Genomic DNA, 21,236 nt, shown 5'->3' on the forward strand with positions numbered 1-21,236 from the left:
CTCCCGTCGGGTGGCAGCGGAGGGAAGAACTACGACTCCCGAGGAGGAGCGCAGCCCGCCGATGGGAGGCCGCAGGAAGCTGTACCCGGCGGCCGCGATCCTCACAACATCCGGGCCTCAGCGCTTCAAAAGCACCACGGTGGGTTGCTATGGAGACGAGCTGTTGCAACCACTAGAAAGGATTCGCGGGATTAGGCGGATTCATTTATACACATTGATCCGGCCGACGTTCCCGTTATCTTCGCAGGTTCAGTAAACAGGCCGCGTTTCCTGAGGGTTCGCTGATGTCGACATCGCTGCAGGAAAAAATCGCGTTTGCTGAAAAATTAACGAAGACATCGAGAATGACCGAGTATGACATGGTGGGTTTGGGCAGCGATTTCGATGTTTTTGACTTGGTACTCTACTATCGATTTGGGGCACTCGCACATCCACTTAACCGACCCCTAAAAAAACATACCTTTTTAGGCAACCATTGGGCTGCACAGATGTAAATGTGCATTGCGTAAGCCAGAATTGCTCTGAAGGTATAAAGATGATTGGGGATGGTATGCAATTCGTACCCCACTGCAAACAATGTACTGATGGCTTTGAACAAAATCGTACCTTAATTTTACATTTACTTAACTCCTTTGTTCAAAAAAGGGTATGAGAACCCAGAAAAGGAAGTGGTGCACTTACATTCACTGTTGATGGAAACAGTAGAAAATTAAGGTTTAATTCTGTCCCCCCCCAAAAAAAGATAAAAACATTAACAAGGAGGATGGTGGGTCTGAGTAGAAAAAAAGGGTGCCTCAAAATCGGACTTTTGTTTGCTTTTGGTGTTATTATAATTAATATGAACTATGACACACCACTGAAAAAGAGAAGACCTTAACTTTATAATTACACTTTACATAATGGGTATTTTTATTATTTCAATGGCTTTGTTACTTAACTTTTAAAAAACGTGTATGTGTTTATAATTAAGGCCTTTGCAAAGTCAAGATGGCCTGACTTTGGCTAATTCTAGGAAAGCCTGAAATTAAATTACTCTAATAACGGGAAGGGGAAATACCGGGGCGAAATACCTTTGAAACTGAAGTCAGCAGAGGGAAAAATAAAGTTTAAAACCCGTTTATTGCTTACAAGCAGTCGTCCCGCGCGTCTCTCTCATGCTGCCGCAGAAGCAAGCGAATACTCCCCCCCAGCCTCTCCGGTCCAGACAAGCCCTCCTTTGCCCCTGTAATTACCCATTGAAACGGAGATGAGCTACTCTCCATCCCTAGGAAACACCTGTTGATATGGAGATGAACTAAAGTCAGGTGAGAGATTCTGATTATATTGCAATTTTACCCACATTTACTAAGGAAACTAATATCATCTATTTGTAGATTTTTATTCAAGACTTTCCGAGACTAATTTTAAGACTTAATTTTAAAAGAATCATTTAGAATTTTAATTACCTTAACCTTAGGTAAATAATAGTTGCTGACCTAATGCGTAACCTAGCAGAGGATTTAAAACAATCCTTTTATTATTTTTTGTATTAGGCTGTTATGTTTTGTTTCTAATTGTATCTAGTTTGAACTCCACATTTTAAGAAAATCAGATTTGAAGAGGGTGAAACCGATGTAAGAAAACTGCAGTGAGACCCTATGACATAAAAGTAAAAGCAATTGCTGTTTTCTTAATTTATAAACATTTGTAAGTTAACCTGGAGGTCTAAAAGATTTAGGTGGACACTGACTTTTCCAGATGGTGTGGTATTATAGTATACCAACAAAGTTTATCAGCAGCTTATTTGTCTTCTGACTATACTTGGTTTTCTGTTTTACATTTTGAGCCAAATCTGATCAGAATTTGAGACCGAGTAGTAGAGGGTCATTTGATGAGAGGCCTCTGTGACTGAGATTGCCCTGGGCGACCTGAGGGTGTCCATAAAGTAAATTAGGGTTGGTCACAGGGCAGCCACCTTCCACTTAAGCCTTCCCTCTGCTGAGAAAACCTTGACACTTTGACAAACGCTGACCTGTTGAGATGCCATAGCATTATGGTGATTATTCAGTGTCTCTTGATATTCAAAGCAAATTAATAGGCAGTTTCACAAAGAATAGCAACATATGATGAGTACTACTTCCAGCTTTGCCAGCTTTCTGCAAGATTATGAGTATTACATGAGTATTAGCAAACTGTAGTATATTAATGTAAAGTGTTATTAACCTGTAAATTTCAGAACTGAATTCTGCAAGATCCTATATATGCAATGATGTAAACCTGCAAAAAAAAAAAAACAGTTAAAAGTGATCCCATTTATGTAGCAATTTATCATTTTCATCCAGTTTTCTTTCATTTATGTTCACAACCACAGGAATTATGGCAGTTTTTTGGTTTGTTTGTTACCAATTTTATAGATGATACACTATGAATGTGAAATGATAAGGACTGGAACCTAGGTCACAGTTCCTGCCTTCTGCTGCTCCTCCAATTCTCTGTTGATAATTATTCAAATCTGAACAAAGATAAGAAATGGACTAAATACATAACATTTACAGATCTGATTTAAGCTTTCGAAACAAATAGGGTCCTGACCTTGGAAAACAACTTTAATGAGATACTAAGTAGACTAACCAGGAATTCAAGATGAGCTGGATTATGTAAACAAGGAGCCTAACTAATTTAACCCAAATCTGAAACTCACAAAGACTTTATCTTCACTTAAACTTGACACAGCAGCTCTGTTACTTGGAGAAACTGAGATGATATGTTTACTAATCTTAAAGATTTAGAATTCTTAAAGGGTCTCAGCTTCATGAATCACAAGAATCTAGAGAATTCAAGGAGAAAGAACTGTAGTGCATATAAGCAATCTTCTATTTAACTCAACGTTAAAAAGATCTACAGTACCCTGATAACACCTATGAAGTTATTTAGATATAATTTCTGATCTAGAAGGACTTAGATTTTTAAGTATTCCAGAAATTGCCAAATTTTTTGTTTTAACTACCAGTTTTTTTTGCCTACATGAATACCACAGAATACATTTATTAAGGGCCTTATTAAGAGTATAGGGCCTTCCCTTGTACTGTTCACCATGTAAGAACTTATTCACTATGTAAGAATTTGTTCACCATGTAAGAACTTGTTCGTTATGCTTCAGAAGATTGGAGACTGACAAGAATTAGGCTTGGGGTGGATTAATGATTGTGCATTGAGCATTGAGTCCCCTATACAGAATTTTATTGTTGTTAACAACCATTTGATCAATAAATATGAGAGATGCCCTCTCAAAAAAAAAAAAAAAAGAGTAGAGGGCCTTATCATGAGTAAATATACATTCTCCTTTATGCTTTTTTTTTTTTTTTGGTATCATTAATCTACAATTACATGAAGGACATTATGTTTACTAGGCTCCCCCCTTCACCAAGTACCCCCCACATCCCCGTTCACGGTCACTGTCTTCCTTTATGCTTTTTGAATAACAGAAATTCACTAGTTCCTATTTCTATATTTGGAGAACCCTAATATCTGAGTCTTCTGATTAGGAAAAAAACAATCAAATCCATCTCCTTTATCATATTTATAGACAAGGAACTTGAATCTTAATAAAATAATTTCATAAAAGTCATTATCAGTGCTAGTATCAGAACCCAGAACTGGTGACACCTAATACATGCTTTTTATAATTTATAGTAGGAGGTATACAAATACAAATTTCCCAATTAGTCTGTGCGACATCTTCTTGTATAATACATGCAGATGTCATAATGGCCCTCTCTCTCTCTCTCCAAATCCTCTCACTCCTTAGCTTGCCTCCCAAAGGCCTCTTTAACTCCTGACCTCCCTCTAGCCACATCTTTCATAGCAAGCGTGTTGCCCAGAAGTCACAGTGTGATGATCTAGGATCAGTAGCTTGAACATAGAATGGGACTTTGTTAGAAATGCAGAATACTGGCCCAACTCTAGACCTGTATCAGCACTGAGAGGCTGACACCCAAGTTCACATTTCTGGCAGGTCTAGACCAGAAGCTGGGTCCAGTGTTTTCACTGTACTTGATTCACATTTTTAAAACCCTTATTCATGGAAAAATACTTTTTAAAAAGTTTATTAAGGACACTGTTCAAGTAAAACTATTCAGTTGACTGAATAGTTGATTGAATATGGTTTTGTAGTATTGGGGAAAACATTTTAGCTTAGGTTCATGTGGGTAAAATTGCAGTATTTCCAGAATCTCTCACCTGGCTTTAGTACATCTCCATATCAATAGGTGTTTCCAAAGGGTGGAGAGAAATAGCTATCTCCATATTAATAGGTAATTACATGGCAAGCAAGGACTTATTTGGATCTGAGAGGTTGGGTGGAGCTCTCTTCTTCCGCATGAGGGTCCAGAGAGACCTGTAAGAAATAAACGGGTTTCTCCCACTTGACTTCTCCCTTTGACTGATTCTTATAAGAAATAAACAGGTTTCGTGCACTTTATTTCTCCCTTTGACTGATTTCAGTTTCAAAGGTAATTTGCCCAGGGATTTTCCCCCTAGAGTTACAGTTCATTTCAACAAATAACACCTTTTTAATTTTTTCAAGATAATAATCAGACACAAGTACATTTAAACCACAAGAGATATAAGACATAGTGTAAGGTTGGAGGCACTGGAGGGAGGGGTGAGGACTTCGGACACTGATGACATGCCAAAGTCCTCGGCTGCGGCCCCCTCCCAACCTGAAAAATGTGCCTTAGGCTGGCCAATCCTCGCGCAGCTGTAAATCTAAGCTCTGCCTCCCGCTACCTTCTTTAAAAACTCGCTGCCTGCCCTGCTGAGTGTGACTTCCCCAGCCTGTGACTAGCCTGAAGGGGGAATATCACCCAGGAATGGCGCTCAAATAAACTGCCTGGCCCGTTGTTGCCTCTCATCGCCTGCTTATTTCAGCTAGAATTTATCTTACATTTGGTGCCGAGAAACCCGGAAAGGAGCATGAGCAGAGGGCCCCGACCAGCCACCGGTGGCCCTGCCCTCTCCTTCCCCAACCCGGGACCTCAGCCTGCTCTCCACTGCGTGGACTATTTTCCGGTGAGTCCCTCAGTTTCCCCTGGTCTGTTTCCCTTCCTAACTCTGTTTCACCTGGTCTGTCCGAAATTGTATATACGTCCAGGTCTCGGCATCTGGCCCATCCACTGCGGGCATCCGGGATACCCAACCCCTGGCCCTGCGGTGTGGGAGACATCCCTCACCCAGGCTCCCAGGCTGTCTCCCCTGACTTGGTGCACTTGGGATGCTGGGTGCTTCTCAGCGGGATTAGTTGGGAAGTGGCACAGACATGGGGAACCAGCCATCAAAAGTGGAGGCTCAGACCCCGTTGTGGTGTCTCATTTCTAATCTGGCTACTTTATATTTGTTCCAGGAAGTTTGTAAACAGAAGCTAGTCTTTATTTGCTCTGAGGCCGGGCCTCAGTATCCCTTGGACAACCAACCTCGCTGGCCCCCTGAGGGAACTTTAAATTTTAGCCTCCTCACCAACTTGACTATTGCCACCAGAGTGGAGAGTGGGGTGAAATCACATATGTGCAGGCTTTTTGGACTTTGCACTCCTGCCCAGACCTTTATGTTAAGTGTTAAAAGACTCAGATTCTCCTGGCCCAATCTCCAGTTAAAGATTGTCAGCCTCTTACTCTGCCCAGTCCTTCTTCCTTTTCAGATCCGCCAGAAGACCTCAGTCGCCTGCCTCCCTCAGCTTGCGATCCCTTCCCCCTCTCTCCACCACCATCTCTAAGTACTTTCTCTTCACATGTGTTGCCGCCGTCTTAAAGTCCTACATTCTCAACCAGGCCGTTGTCCTGCTCTCCTCTTCCAGTGGCTGCACCACCCCCTCCCCCTCTCCTTCCACTTTCACCGCCCTCTTCCCCCACCAGAACACGCCCCTCCCACCCTCTAGTTCCAGAAGCCACGGACAAGAAGCTGAGGAGAGGGAAGGCAATTAGATATCAGTGACTGGTGCCTTTATATCAGTTTGTCTGTCTCCGTATATGTTTTTGTGTAAGAAGTGTTGCTGACTAGTCGTTGTATCTCAGTTTGTATGTTTGTGTGTCTAGGTGTGTAGATGAAAAATATTTTCCTACCTCCAGATGGTATTAATAAATATTGATTTAAAAACAAGCGCTTGTAAAAATTGGGCATTCTAAAACTTCCAGAAAATCTGATAAAAAATATTAAGCATTAATGCTAATTTAAGTTAAACTGAAATAGACATGTCCTTATTGGTTGTCAGCTGCCTAAGTTTACCTAAAGTCATTTAAGTTGATGTTATCTGCTAAATCTTTCAAGAATAAAATGCTTGGAGGCTTGACTTTGTCTAATGTTCAGTAAAAGTTTTGTAAATAATCTAGCATAGTTGTTAGAAATGAGTGAACACCTTAATAATTGTATGTTGCAGTGTGTGTGCCTGCCTGCAGCCTGGGAATTTTTGTGATGACCTAGAATCTTGAAGTTTTGCTAAGTTAAGTAGACATTTTGTGCTTAGAAATTATGCTGTAAAGCACACGGTTTCAGAAATTATAAAGTGCGTTCATAAATTTGTTAATCTAAAGAATGCTAGTGCAATGGTTTACATAGCTCACGTCTCATTGTTCACTGAAAATTAAGGTTCCTAATGGTTTTAAGGTCTAATTAAAGCTACTTAAAGAAGAAGACATCTCTACTTGCTAAAAAAGATGTGTTTTAATAAGAGAAAGTATAAAGAATAGAAATTCATTTTGTTGAGGGTAAAAGAAAGTAATTGTTCTAAAGTACAGCTATTTATTTAAAGAGAGAGAACACTGAATGTAAAAGGAAAGTTGTAGAAAGCTTGTGGAAAGATTTAACATGGCCATGTTATATAAAATTAAAGCAAATGGGTCTCAGTATCAAGTACACAGCAAAATTAGAATTTTGTTTTCAGTTAAAAAGTACTTTTACCTCGAGTTAACTTTAATATTTTCCAGAAAGCCCCTGAAACATGTCAGAAAAATTTTTTCTCATTGAAGAAAGTTATTTAGCTAATTTAGCTTATTTATCTGATATATAATTACCTGCAAAGCACTGTCAAAAAAAATGATGCTAACCTTTGTTACTGAATGTTTTGTGGTACAGAAATATCTGAATTTACTTATGTCAACTGTCTTATAGTAAGCTCTCATCAGATCTTTAACCATTGTCATTTGTAAATCTTTTGTCATTTATAGTTACTGTTTTATTACTCCTAAACTAGTAAAGAACTAGATTTCAGCAGAACAAGTATTAGTTACATAGGATTAAGTAAACTAAAGATGATGATTTTGTGGCTTTTTGTTTCAGATATTGCTGATAAAGTGTTTTAGCTTTTTCTCTTAAGCTGACAACAGTTTAGTAAAGGACTGTCTTTATAAGCAGAATTGAAACTTTATCTTTCTCTCTACCTGATCCCTCCAGAATTTAAAAACTCAGTGACTATTTTTATATTTCATGGCAGTATGTTTATTTGCATAAGTTCAATAATAACCTGCTTTCCTTTTAAAACCAATTAAAAACACAGGTTATACTACCAAAGCTTTGACTACAATGTCATACCTAAGAGACACATGCATAAACTCAGATATAAACAGCTTTAAGGAACTAAGGTTGACTTTATAAAGCCAACAAAGCCCCTTGGAAGAACTAGCCTGGTACCTTGCTTACAGAGTTCCCAGCAGCCTTACCGGGTGAGTAAAGAAGGTCACTTCCTGGGAGGTGCAGGAACCTCAAGATGTCTTAGGGACCTCGAGAAGAGAAGAATTCACCCAAATCTACAGGTACTGCAGGCAAAGCCTGATGGCAAGTCTGGCTTGGCTGTCTGGCCTCGAGAGGCCTTTAAAAGTTCAATCTGAAATTCCTTACAAAAAGTTCCAGCAAAGCATATTTAAAAGAGCCTATATAATCAATTGCTCTTCTTGCTGCATTTATACAAATAATAAAGCCAACTGTTAATTATTTTCTTAACCTGGTTACTTCTAATAAAAATGAGGGTGATTTTAGAGAAAAATATTTTCAATAATGCAGCCTTATCCATACTAAATCCTAATACTAGTCATTGAAACATAAACTAGATTCAGAATTCTAGCTTCTTCAAAATATCTGGCTATGATTTTCCAGATGTTTTAGTTTTCTCCTATCATTTCAATTAAAGTTTTACTACTTCTATTTCTCATATTCAACCATGCATTCTTAATCTCATCAAGTTTGTCCTTCCAGAATAGAAGCGCCAACCTTCCGAGGCCCTCTCCACTGACCAGTGATAGAAACCTAGCTGCACCCTTTACTACGCCCCTTCTCAGCATGAAGCAGCCAGAATGGTCGTTGCCCCTTTTCCCTAGCAGCAGCTAGAGTCTCTGTCTGTAGAGGAGAAAATAAGACAGAGACCATAAGCTTAGACAAAGTGGGGTGAGAGCCTCTGGAAAAAGCAAGGCAAAATATTTGCAGTCAGAGCAATGAAACTACATGCTGTGAACCCCCCCACCATCCCCCCCACAATGCCCCTTGTCAGCCAGAAGTAACCAGATCAACTCGTTGCCCATTATGACCAAAAGGCTGGAATGTAATGTTGAAGGCACTGGGGGGAGGGGTGAGCACGTCAGACACTGATGACGTGCCAAAGTCCCCAGCTGCTGCCCCCTCCCAACCTGAAAAATGTGCCTTAGGCTGGCCAATCCTCGTGGCGCTGTAAATCTAAGCTCTGCCTCCCCCTACCTTCTTTAAAAACTCGCTACCTGCCCTGTTGAGCGTTACTTCCCGGCCTGTGATAGCCAGACGGGGGAATATCACCCGGGAATTGCGCTCAAATAAACTGCCTGGCCCTTTGTTGCCTCTTGTCGCCTGCTTATTTCGGCTAGAATTTATCTTACACATATGCCTAAAAATTCTTACTCGTATTTATATTTGATTTTCCCAACTAGAAACACAAAATTGAATTTTTGAAAGATTAACCATTTGCAAGGCTTTGAGAACAAATCAAGCAATATAATACAATCTCAAGGGGAAATTTATTAAATAGTCTACATATAGTAACAACTTTAGAAAATCCCATCAGGTTGTAATTATTCTGAGAAAATTAAGCCAGGGTGGGTTTTGATGTGCATTTTCCTTTGATAATGATGTTGAATACCTTTTCATGTGTCTGTTAGGCATTTGTGTATCTTCTTTGGAAAAATGTCTTTTCAGATCCTCTGATAATTTTTTAATCACATATTTTTGCTATTGAGTTATGTGAGTTCCTTGTATATTTTGGATATTAACCAAATATATATGGGTTGCAAATATTCTTTCCCATTCTGTAGGCTGCCGCTTCATTCTATTGATTGCTTCTTGGCTGTGCAGAAGCTTTTTAGCTTGATGCAGTCCCACTTGTTTCTTTTTGCTTTTGTTGATTATGCTATTGGTGCCATATCCAAAAAATCATTGCCCAGACCAACAACACAGAGTTTTTTCCCTTTTTTATTTTCTAGGAGTTTTTCAGTTTCAGGTCTTACATTTAAGTTTTCAATTAATTTTGAGTTTATTTTGTGAGTGGTGTAAGATGGAGTTGGGACTAAATTTCAGTTTTTTTCCAGATCTTTATAATTAAGAATGATTTGTTGTGTTTATATTTTAGAATAAGAAAAGTACTTCAGCTTCAAATTCAGACACAGAAATGAAACCTGAACAACTGCCTCCTTGTGTGAATCCTGGCAATCCTGTGTTTTCATGCATGTTGGATCCAAAAACACTCTATACAGCTACCTCACTATCTAAACCTAAGATGATTATGTACAAAACCAACTCAAGTAATTATGGTGCATTTTTACCTATGCCACAGTTTTTTCCCTGCAGTTATACTCCAAAGGAGCAAGTATTTTCAAGCCATATCAGAGCTACTGGATTTTATCAAAATAACACTCTGAACACTGCACCTGACAGAACCAGAACCCTTGATTTTCCTAATTTTCAACATACTCTGTGAAAATATATTCCTTTGTGTATTTAAAAGAAACTGTCCTTAGAAAAAATGAGTTTTAAATCTGAAGCTAGAATACCTAATTTGGGATATAAATTTTTTGAATTAAATTAAAAGACTACTTTTAAGAAATAAAGCATTTCAAATGATAACTGATTGGCAGTGACTTCTTAAATAAAAATATGTTCAAAATAGCAGAATAAAAACTAGAGACTTCCTAGGTTTATTTAACACATGTACTCCAAAAGCTTTGAAAGGCTTTCAGTATCTCAGTTGTCTAGTGAGTATATTTATCAAGACAAAGGAACACAAGAAATCGAAGAAAAAATATGAATTGAGGAGCACTCTGCCCAGAATGTTAATTTCTACTGCTAGGCTCCTGAAAAAAAGGACTTACTATTCATTCATTCGTTTGGCAAATATTTACTGAACACCTGTTTATGGCAGGCACTATATTATGCAAATAGACCACAGATAAAAGACAGTGTCCTTTATTTTTTCAATGAGCAATATTTTGGGGGAATGATATTAACAAATTAATGTGGTAATTTATGTAATAAAGTATGCAAAAGGTCAGACAGAGAAACAGAATTGCTCAAATTGAGACCAAGGAAAAGCATCCTTGAGAAGGTAAAGACAAATCAAAGGAAAAATTGGTCCAGGCAGAAGAAACAGTATGTATAGAAGTACACAGATGTGAGAGTTGTGCGATATTTTTATAAATGCAATTAATTTGGTATATCTTTAACTTAGAGTGTGAGCAGTGGCACATGATGGGCTATACAGTTCTTCAAACTGTAATTCCACAGGATACAGAGATTCGTTTTGGGTGCTGTCTTTTGAAACCTCACATTCAATTAGGCCTGAGTACCTTTACTGAAAAAAGAAATCACTTTTTATTTTTCCCTGTTGGTTTCAGGTTCTGGATATTAACATCAATTAGAAAGAATAATCTTGTGAGACACTAGGGGATTAGAAAAGTTAGATCTTCTATTTACAAAAATGTTTTGATGTGAGGTAACAGCTCAAACTCTGCAGCCTAATGAAATTCTTCCGAAATTTGGTATTTGGTAATGGCACAAGCAGGAAGAAAAATTAGTTTTGTTCACTTCCTCTAAAATATTAAAAATCAAGGCACAAGATTTCAGGGTGAGGGGTGGAGCCAGGATGGCGGCGTGAGTAGAGCAGCGGAAATCTCCCAAAACCACATATATCTATGAAAATATAACAAAGACAACTCTTCCTAAAATAGAGACCAGAGGACACAGGACAACATCCAGACCACATCCACACCTGCAAGAACCCAGCGCCTCGCAAAGGGGAGTGCTTTTTGGAAGTCTTAAAGGGGCAGGAGAGGACACTTAGCCCAGAGGCAGGGAATCTGGAGATCTCTGGGCACTAACCCCCTGGGCAGCAGGGAGCACAGAGGCCCCTTACGGAGATAAACAGCCTCCCAGCTGCTCCCCCTCCAACGGGGCTCCACCATTTTGGAGGAGCAGCCCCAGCCAGGCCACACCCACAGCAACAGCCGAGATAAACTCCAAACCAACCCGGCAGGTAGCTGAAGCCCTGTCTGCGCACAGCTGCCAAGCATAAGCCACCAGAGGTCACTATTCTCCCAGGAGAGGAAGGCCACAAACCAACAAGAAGGAAAGCTCTCCCAGCTGTCACTCGTACCAGCTCTGCAAACTATCTCTATCACCATGAAAAGGCAAAACTACAGGCAGACAAAGATCACAGAGACAACACCTGAGAAGGAGACAGACCTAACCAGTCTTCCTGAAAAAGAATTCAAAATAAAAATCATGAACATGCTGACAGAGATGCAGAGAAAAATGCAAGAGCAATGGGATGAGATGCAGAGAAAAATGCAAGAGCAATGGGATGAAGTCCGGAGGGAGATCACAGATGTCAGGAAGGAGATCACAGAAGTGAAAGAAACCCTGGAAGGATTTATAAGCAGAATGGATAAGATGCAAGAGACCATTGAAGGAATAGAAACCAGAGAACAGGAACATATAGAAGCTGACATAGAGAGAGATAAAAGGATCTCCAGGAATGAAACAACACTAAGAGAACTATGTGACCAATCCAAAAGATTTCAGGGTGAGTTAATGCAAATGCAGAACTTGAGGTTAACAGCCTTTTCTCCACATAAATTATACAAACCATTTTACCCCTTCTCTGTAGGTATTCAGTTTGTGGAAAGTGAAGTCAACTTTTTAATAGATGGAATCTAGATATTAACCCAAATACAGTATTATATTGTTTTCAGGTGTATAACACAGTGATTCAACAATTGCATAACTACTAAATGCTCACCACGATAAGTGTAGTTACCATGTCAACATAAAAAGATAATTACAATATTAATGACTGTATTCTCTATGCCATACTTTCATACCCATGACTAATTTATAATTAGAAGTTCATACCTCTTTATCCCCATCTTCCCACCCCTCCCCCTATAGCAAACACCAGTCTGTTCACCGTGCTTATCAATCTAATTTGTTTTGTTGGTTTGTTTCGTTTCCAGATTCCACATATAAGTCATATTTGTCTTTCTGTGTATGACTTACTTCATTTAGTATAATACTCTCTAGGTCCATCCATGTTGTCACAAATGGCAAGATTTCATTCTTTTATACTGCTGAGAAATAATTCATAGTATGTATGCACCACATCTTCTTTATCCATTCCTCTATGGATGAACACTTAATTTGCTTCCATATCTTGGTTATTGTAAATAATGCTGTGGTAAACATAGGAGTGCATGTATCTTTTCAAAATAGTGATTTTGTTTTCTTTGGGTAAATTCCCAAAAGTAGAATTACTGGGTCACATGGTGTTTCTAGTTTTAGTTTTCTGAGAAAGTCCCACACTGCTTTCCAAAGTAGTTGCACCCATTTTCATTCCCACCAACAGTATATATAGGAGGGTTCCTTGGCTCCACATCCCTGCCAACATTTGTTATTTCTTGTCTTTTTTATAGTAGCCATTTCAACTGGTGTGAGGCAATATCTATCTCATCATGGTTTTGATTTGCATTTCTCTGATTAGTGATGTTAGCATCTTTTCATGTGTCTGTTGGCCAACAGTATACCTTCTTGGGAAAAGGTCTATTCACGTCCTTTGCCCAGTCTTTCAAATGGATTTTTGTGGTTGTTTTGGTGTTGAGTTGTATGAGTTCTTTATATATTTTGGATAAGGGGCTAATATCATTTGCAAATATTTTATTTTATTCAGTAAGTTGCCTTTTCATTTTGTTGATGGTTTTCTTTGCCATGCAGAAGCTTTTTAGTTTGATGTAGTCCCACTTGTTTCTCTTTGCTTATATTTCCCTTGCCTGGGGAGCCAGATCTAGAAAAAAGTTGCTAATGCCAGTATGTGGAAGGGACTTGATAATAGGGGGAGTCTACTAACCATAATGTTGTTCAAGTAATTGTACATTAATGATACCAAAATAAGAAATAAACAAAAATAATCAAAAAAAAAGTTGCTAATGCCAATGTCCTATGTTTTCTCTAGAATTTTTATGGTTTCATGTCTTATATTTAGGTTTTTTATCTATTTCAAGTTTTTGTGTATGATGTAAGAGAGTGACCCAGTTTCATTCTTTTGCATGTAGCTGTCCAGTTTTCCCAACAGCATTTATTGAAGAGATGTTTTTTTTCCCATTATATATTCTACCTCCTTTGTCATATATGAATTGACCGTATAAGTATGGGTTTATTTCTGGGCTCTTTATTCTGTTCCATTGATTTATGTGTCTTTTTTTGTGTGCCAGTACCATACTGCTTTGATTACTGTAGCATGTAAGTATAGTTTGAAATCAGGGAGTGTGATACCTCGAGCTTTGTTCTTCTTTCTGAAGAATTACTTTGGCTATTCAAGGTCTTTTGTAGTTCCATACAAACTTTAGGATTATTTGCTATAGCTCTGTGAAAAAATGCCACTGATATTTTGATAGGGATTGCATTGAATCTGTAGATTGCTTTGGGTAGTATGGATATTTTAACTATTAATTTTTTCAAGCATGGAATATCTTTTCATTTATTTGTGCCTTCTTTAATTTACTTCATTAATGTCTTATAGGCCTCAGAATACAGGGCTTTAACCTCATTGATTAAATTTATTCTCAGGTATTTTTTTTCTTTTTGATGCAAGGGTGAATGGGATTGATTTACTTTCTTTCTGACAGTTTATTTATATATAGAAATGCAACAGAATTTTGTATATTGCTTTTGTACCCTATGACTTTACTGAAGTCATTTATTGTTTCTTGTAGTTTGCTGGTGGAGTCTTTAGGGTTTTCTATATCTAGAATCGTGTCATCTGCAAATACTGACAATTTTACTGTTTCCTTACCAATTTTAATACCTTCCCTTCCTTTTCTTGCCTGATTGCTTTGGCTAGGACTTACAGTTCTATGTTGAATAAAAGTGGTGAGAGGGCATCTTTGTCTTGTTTCTGATATTAGAGGAAAAGCTTTCAGCTTTTCATCATTGAGTATGATAGTAGCTATGGGTTTGTTATTTATTTTAGTTAGGCCCTTTTTGTTTTATTGTTGTTGCTAAATCTCAGGATGAGTATCACAGAATCAAGCACATTGTCTGGAATGCCACCATGGAGTCAGTCATTCAGTGCCTATTGAAGTCCAGGGACAATTCCAGATACTAAGAGCCTGGTCTCATGGAGCTTAGCTTCTAGTAAATTCTAGTAGGGGAAAAAAGACCAAAAAACATGTATAGATATGTATACATGGAAACATGCATACATATCTACATGTTTATATATATCCTATAAATATTTGTAAGTATGTCTACATGTTATACATACATGTTATAGATGTACTTATATAGACAGATTCATAGATATTCATATACATGTATATTTGTTACATTTTATACACAGACATACATTTATATCTATTTATAGGCATAGACATTTATACACATACATAAACATATATATGTCTATGTGTATAAATCATACCAGTGAGACAGGAACCATGGGTTTAGACAGAGTAGGGTGAAGGCCCCTGGAAAAAGCAAGCCATGATAATTTCAGTCAGAGCAGTGTAACAACATGCAAGAAAACCCCCTACCAAAACTCCACGTTAAACATTAAGCTCTAGAGTCATTCTTCAGTGAAATCAGTTAATATTCCCCAGATAAAGGGAAGTATCTCAGCACAGCCCATGCTTTATTATGCTAATCATTTGTAATCATGTGTAAGGTTCACCTTAGCATGCTAAAAGGCCCAGGCTTATGTGCTGTTGTTCCTCCTTCAGGGTGATTTGCAACCTGGGCAATTAATAATGGCAAGCAAGCCCAGCCATAAAAAACATAGTGAAAGCAAGAAGGATTCCATCTTAAAGATTGCCTTTTAAAACTCAAGAAGTTAAGAAGTACGATTCTTAACAAACTCTTTAGCAAACAGACAATAACTCAGCCCACCTTGAGGGCAGGGCAGGCAGTCTTGATTAAGATGCTCCCAGACCAAGAAGCTGCTATTCTGGGAAAGAATCTGCAGTAAATTTCTTATGTTAATTTTGCAGAATTACCTGGAGGACTGAAGAGAAAAGAAATTTAATGCCTCATCAAGGATGAACATTCTAAGACCACTTAACAAGTCCACACCCCTAAGCCCTTTATCACATTCCTAAAAATCCTCTACTTCCAATAAATCCTCTAGACAAAGCACAACTACAGACTTTCTTGTCTCCTCCTGGAATGAGCCAGGAGTTCTCTCCTCTCACTTTATCTCTAAATAAAAAACTCTCTGTGGTGCTCCTACCTTGAATGTTTGCTAAGTTCATTCTTCAACTCCGTGAACAAGAACTCCAGCCACCACCAGGTGATAATTATTATGGGGGCAAAAAATAAAATAGGGTTCAGGGAGAGGGAGTGCTTGGATAAAAGAGTATTTCAGTGAGGTTGTAGAGAGGAAAAGTTCATTAGATTAGGTTTAAGAAGGAATGGTAAGAGGTAAAACCACTTTTTAGTAGTTAGCTGTGCACTGAACAGAGAAATGGGGTGATAGCTGGCAGTAGACATGAGGCCAAAGGTTATATTTTTAAAGGTAGGTAATATAGCATATTTGTATTACAATGGGACCACAATTTGAGAACCACTGGCCTATTGGTAATCTTTTCTAAAGAGAAAGAGTAGCTAAAGAAAACAGAAATTTTTCTTTAATATGGACTAAAACAGCTTAAGTGTATAAAATCAAAGGCATGGATAGTCCTAACACAGAATTATTCACCAACTTAGAGGGCCCTTAGAACTAGGATACATAAGAACAACCTAAAAGAAGCATTAAAATATGGACTGTAAAATATTAAATTTACTACTTTGTGAGATACATAAATAAAGCAGTACATTTATGGAATATGCCATGATAAAAATCTAAAAAAGTAATAAGTATACTCTAATTTTTCTAAAAATAAAGACTCCATTTCAGATAATAGTTTCAACAATCAGTTCTTCTAGAAAATACTTAAAGCACATTAGGTAAAAAAACTGACACTTTAAGGCAACCTTTCAACCCACCTTTATACAATTATCATAACTTGAAAGTTTTACTTCTGTTTCTTGACTCATCATTAGAAATATAGCATGAGCCCTGTAACTCCGGGATTGGGAAATCCTGGGGCAAAACACCTAGCCGAAACCAAAATCATTCAAAGAAATAAAGTTTAAAACCCGTTCATTGCTTACAAGAAGTCATCCGTGTCTCTCCTGCTCCAGCAGAAGCGAGTGAAACTACCACCCAACCTCTCAGGTTCAGATAAGCCCTCAATTACCCAGGTAATTCTCCACTGATATGGAGATGCTCCACCCCTTGGAAACATTTGTTGATATGGCGATGCCAGGCAAGAGATTCTGGAAATATTGCAATTTTACCCACAAGCCCTCAGTTTCAAATGAAACCGGAAGCTTATCTTCCCAAAGTAATATTTTACCAGTTCATTTAGATCATTTTCCTCTTTTCACTGTAAACTAAAAGACTATTTGAAATACAGTTTACCCCATCAAGAATTATTTGACAAAGTTCGATGGTTTTTACTATCTATAATAGCTCAAAATTACTGTGGGTTTACTATGTTCTAGGTATCATATTATACTGCTAAATGAAACCATGTTTATTTAGGTCATAAAAAAGGTAAAATGAAATATGATTATTGTCAGAAGTAGTTCCTTGAGAATACCTTGAAAGAGATGGTCTTAGGGTCATGTGCTTTTAAAACATTTCAGAAGGGGGAATAACATTTCAAAAACAATGTTAAAGAGAACAATGGCAAATGCTGATAATCTGATCATAACCTGAAGAACATGGTTTTATTGTTAGTACATAAGAGTAACAGTGAGGTATGCCTTAAGGCTTGTAAACAAAGGAAATTATAAACTTCCTATGAAAGAGGAAGCCTGTTGTGTAGAATTGGACAGATGATACCATGAAACATTCCATTCATCAAAATAATTCTCATTTTTCTGATTCCATATTTTTAAAAAAATATTTTAACTAAGTAAATTTGAAAATGTAATTGGCTTTATTCAACAATCCACAAATACCGCAGCATCCCATTTGGCAAGTAGGAAGGAGCTCCAAGGAGCTGTACAAAGTGGAAAACTTATATAGGCAGAAATGGGGCAGGTCAAGGAAATAATTAGCAAAAGTGAAGAAAGGATGGTTTCAGGCAAAGTCACCTTCCTTTAGGGGAAGGGCAGGGGTCTATCATGCAGATTACCTCACTAATGCTTACCAGGAAATTCCAGATTGACTGGTTAAAAGTCACATGGCTGCAGTTACATATATTTGGTGTCCTGGGGCCAAGTGACTTCATTTTGGGTTTGTTGTTTAACACACTTGCAAAGCAACTTTATGATTTCATTTACAATATGTATCTGCTTATAAGGAGAAATCATTATATAAGCCACTGTCCCCACAAACATGCTCATTCAATTTCTGTTTCTGAATTAATAACAAGTAGGCAATCTGTTCCTTCAGTCTCTTGAATTTGGTTAATGTGAACCTGATCCTCTGAGATGGGTCAACTCTTGAGGATGCTCTTGACGGGTCTTTGAGAGTGAGATTAAGCCAGATGGATCAATAACCTAATGAACTATACACCTGTTGTCAGGCCTCTTGGGATATCACTTACTAACATTTTCCACAGATGGTATAAGTAAAAGTCCTTTGCCATTATTTCCCACATGGATGAGGTTTGTTGGAAAGTACTTAGCTTGCTAGTGACAGGTGGTCTCACCTTAACAAAACTCTTAACAGGTTCCTAGGAGCCACTTTTTCAACTAGGCCTTGTCCATAAGAGCTCAAATTTGGCAAAAATATTGCTAAATCAGTTTAGCCAGAAGCCCCACCATCAATATCTGATCACCCTCAATATATGGCCAAATTTCTCATCCTCCAATATCCCCTAGTGATATCTAACCAACCTAGCCTGCCTTCAGCTAGAATCCTGTTAGTTTAGCCATAATCTCCCTACCTCTGATGTCTCCTCTTAGTAATTTTCTATTACAATTTTCTAGTACAGTTAAAGAATGTTTCAATACAGTAATGAAACTGACACCCTCACACCCCCAACCACCAACTTGCTCTTTGGCTATCAATCACCACTTATCCATTGTCCATGCTCTATTAGGAACAAACTCCAGTTCTATACTGAGGGTTCTTTTCCCCTATTGCTACAGTTCCCAAGCAAAATCTGTTTTTTACTGTTCTACCTACTATCTATACTAGGGACTGGGACAGGATATGTTTATGTAAACACTTATGTTTTATTTTCCACTTAAGTTTTAGATAACATTTGTCTCTTAGGAATAATACTTTTACATCTGTCAGTAAAGAGCTAAATGTGTGAATGAAAAATTATCCCAAACCTGGCCGGGAGCAAACCTTTTTTGTTTGATGAGTTAAAAAGAAAAATACAGGCCCATCATGGAGTCACTTTCCCTGGACAAAGTCACCAAACTGGGACTTAATGACCAACCTAACTGCAGTTTCAGCAGGAGTGTAATTTTAAGCCAATCGATCTGGAATGTCCTGATCACTAGTTAGGTAATATGCATAAGATGCCTTGCTCCTCTTAAGGGAGGGTGACTTTACCTGAAACAATTTCTAATCTTTTCTTTTGCTAATAACTTTTTGCCCCAACTGCTACACAGCCACTCAGGGTCTCTAAGCAGTCTTCTATCTCATGGAGGAATAATTTCACAGCTTCCAGTGTCTCCATCCTTCCCCAATTAAGGGGAAGGCCCCTCTAGGAGCTGCTTTACCCTAGACCAATTTCCCACTGGGCATTCCCCAATTGGAAGCCCCACAGATAGGGGGCTCACAGGTGAAGCTGCACTCTCTGCCACTGAAGCCACTGGGGCCTCCCCACCACCCACGGGGGTGGGGGCCGTGGGGGGGTTCCGGGCAACTCCCGACCATCTCTAGGGGCATCCTGCCCAAGGGTCGCACCCATGAAGACAGATTTCAGGTTCAGTGGTCCTGCTGACTACTTCCAGATGTAACTCTAGGGGAAAAACCCAGGGCAAAATACCTTTGAAAAGGAAATCAGTCAAAGGGAGAAATAAAGTGGTAGAAACCCATTTACTGCCTACAAGCATTCAGCCACTTCTGCTTGCCCGTCTTTCATGACTGGGCTGCAGAAGGGGACCCACCCAACTTCTCAGGTCCAGATATGCCCTCACTCACCCCTGTAATTACCCATTGATATGGAGATGAACTACTTCTCTCCACTCCTTGGAAACACTTATTGATATTGAGATGCACTAAGGCCAGGCGAGAGATTCTGGAAATATTGCAATTTATGCACACCCACCCTTCCTTGTCTATAAAAACCTTCAATTTTGTGCAACTCCTCAGAGCATTTTTCTACTTGCCAGATGAAATGCTACCCAATTCATGAGTTGCTTAATAAAACCAATTAGATCTTCAAATTTCATTGAATTTTGGTTTCTAACAGACGTAATTCACAAGCTCTTTCTGGGAAGAAGGAAAGAAACAGGCATTTCTGATAAAATGCTTAAGCACTACAATGTGTTAAATAACAATTCAACTATATTTTAAAGATCTAATTGGCTTTATTACTGATTCATGATTCAGGCAGCATCCCATCTAGCAAGTAGAGGGGAGCTCCACTGAGCTGCAGAGAAGAAAATGTTTTTAAAGGTAGAGAGGGAGTCATAAAAGGAAATTGTTAGCAGAGAATTCATTGTTAAGCAAGGTCACTCTCCTATGGGGAAATGATGAGGTCTACTATTGAGGAGTGGGGTGCTGAGACTACAATTAGGTATTAAGTATTGGTTTGCTGACACAGGGTCATTAGACTGCATCTTTGGGCCTGTGGTTTTCTTCTTAACAAATGAGATAAAGACATGTTTTGTGAAACTAATTACCCATCTACCCCAGCTGACTTTCAAAGTGACTGTCAAGAGGCATGTGGCATTAAAGAAATATTTTTTGTTAAAAATCTAATCTAAAAATAATCTTATTTCCTATTCCTACTTCCTGTGATTTCCTATTCCTATAAAGCACCTATTGCAAAACTGGGCTATTGATCTTTCCCTTGCATGCAATATTTTGATATAGATTTGGTATTTGTTGATAACTAAATTAATCAAAGTTCAATAAACATGTACATTGTATACTTACATATGGTAATCATGCATTAGTGAGAGATTTAAGATCTTTCCAGTTTACCTTTCTGTAATGGCTACATTTAAGTTTTTGTCCACTTGTGCAGGGAAAATAGAACTTTCTAACCAGGATTCCCGCCTGGCCTCAATAGCACCCAATGTATATATAATAAGAGCATGTTTGCACATTTATGGGACATTTACCAGGGACAGAGCCCCTGATCAGCCAAGGGAGTACCTGCCCAGGGGAAGGGTAGAGAGGAAACAGCCATTCTCTCCTCTACCTGTGTTTATAGTACATAATTGGTCAGGCATCTGCAAGTCCACAGGGACCCAAACAAAGAATTATTCCCAGAGTGTGGGAGGAGGAGGCAGGCCACTTCCAGGAAAGTAGAAACGGGAGCCCTGGCACTCCTGGAGAATTAAGTCTGAGCATGGAAGCAGGGAGCGAGGAGAGACTGGGACCTCTGGAGCTTGTGCTGGGGAGCAGGACCCACAGCTGGCCTGGGGAGCGCATTTGACCCAGGTGCGTGTACCCAGCCGCCTGTGACTTCAGTGAGAATAACTGTGGTAATTCCCTTTCTCCCCAACTTTTTGTCCTTGCCTTTCTT

At 38.6% G+C, this 21,236-nt stretch overlaps 2 protein-coding genes across 6 annotated transcripts in view; one reads left to right on the forward strand and one right to left on the reverse strand.

The window, feature by feature from the left end:
• The first annotated feature begins 11 nt into the window (after positions 1-11).
• PIERCE2 (piercer of microtubule wall 2) lies at positions 12-11,633 on the forward strand. Of its 3 annotated transcripts, XM_017641796.3 has the most exons (4): positions 12-139; positions 248-362; positions 4,909-5,049; positions 9,617-11,633. In XM_017641796.3, exons 2-4 carry the CDS (start codon positions 285-287, stop codon positions 9,962-9,964), a joined length of 567 nt encoding a protein of 188 aa, XP_017497285.3. In that variant the 5' UTR covers positions 12-139; positions 248-284; the 3' UTR covers positions 9,965-11,633. The 3 variants fall into 3 exon arrangements, with proteins under 3 accessions (XP_017497285.3, XP_036876888.2, XP_036876886.2); XM_037020993.2 differs by lacking the exon at positions 4,909-5,049 and having other exon boundaries at positions 9,617-11,630; XM_037020991.2 differs by lacking the exon at positions 12-139 and having other exon boundaries at positions 147-362; positions 4,913-5,049.
• Positions 3,421-21,236, reverse strand: part of DNAAF4 (dynein axonemal assembly factor 4) — a 67,964-nt gene continuing 50,148 nt past the window's right edge. The window contains exon 9 of one of the 3 annotated variants that reach the window (XM_037020984.2): positions 3,421-4,375. In XM_037020984.2, the coding sequence (XP_036876879.2) occupies positions 4,275-4,375 (101 nt within the window). In that variant the 3' untranslated portion in view covers positions 3,421-4,274. Of the gene's footprint in view, positions 4,376-14,966; positions 15,533-21,236 lie in introns of those variants that run through there. The other 2 variants (XR_012120700.1, XM_073211884.1) reach the window with 2 other exon arrangements.

This window comes from Manis javanica, chromosome 8 (assembly GCF_040802235.1).
Source record: "Manis javanica isolate MJ-LG chromosome 8, MJ_LKY, whole genome shotgun sequence".
Classification (NCBI taxonomy): domain Eukaryota; kingdom Metazoa; phylum Chordata; class Mammalia; order Pholidota; family Manidae; genus Manis; species Manis javanica.

Bases quoted from the DNA above. Each gene is read 5' to 3' on its own strand.
- PIERCE2 (XM_017641796.3), top strand. From the start codon at position 285: ATGTCGACATCGCTGCAGGAAAAAATCGCGTTTGCTGAAAAATTAACG. The intron at 363-4,908 runs GTGGGTTTGGGC...TGCTTATTTCAG, and splicing joins GAATGACCGAGTATGACATG to CTAGAATTTATCTTACATTT. The intron at 5,050-9,616 runs GTGAGTCCCTCA...TTTATATTTTAG, and splicing joins ACTGCGTGGACTATTTTCCG to AATAAGAAAAGTACTTCAGC.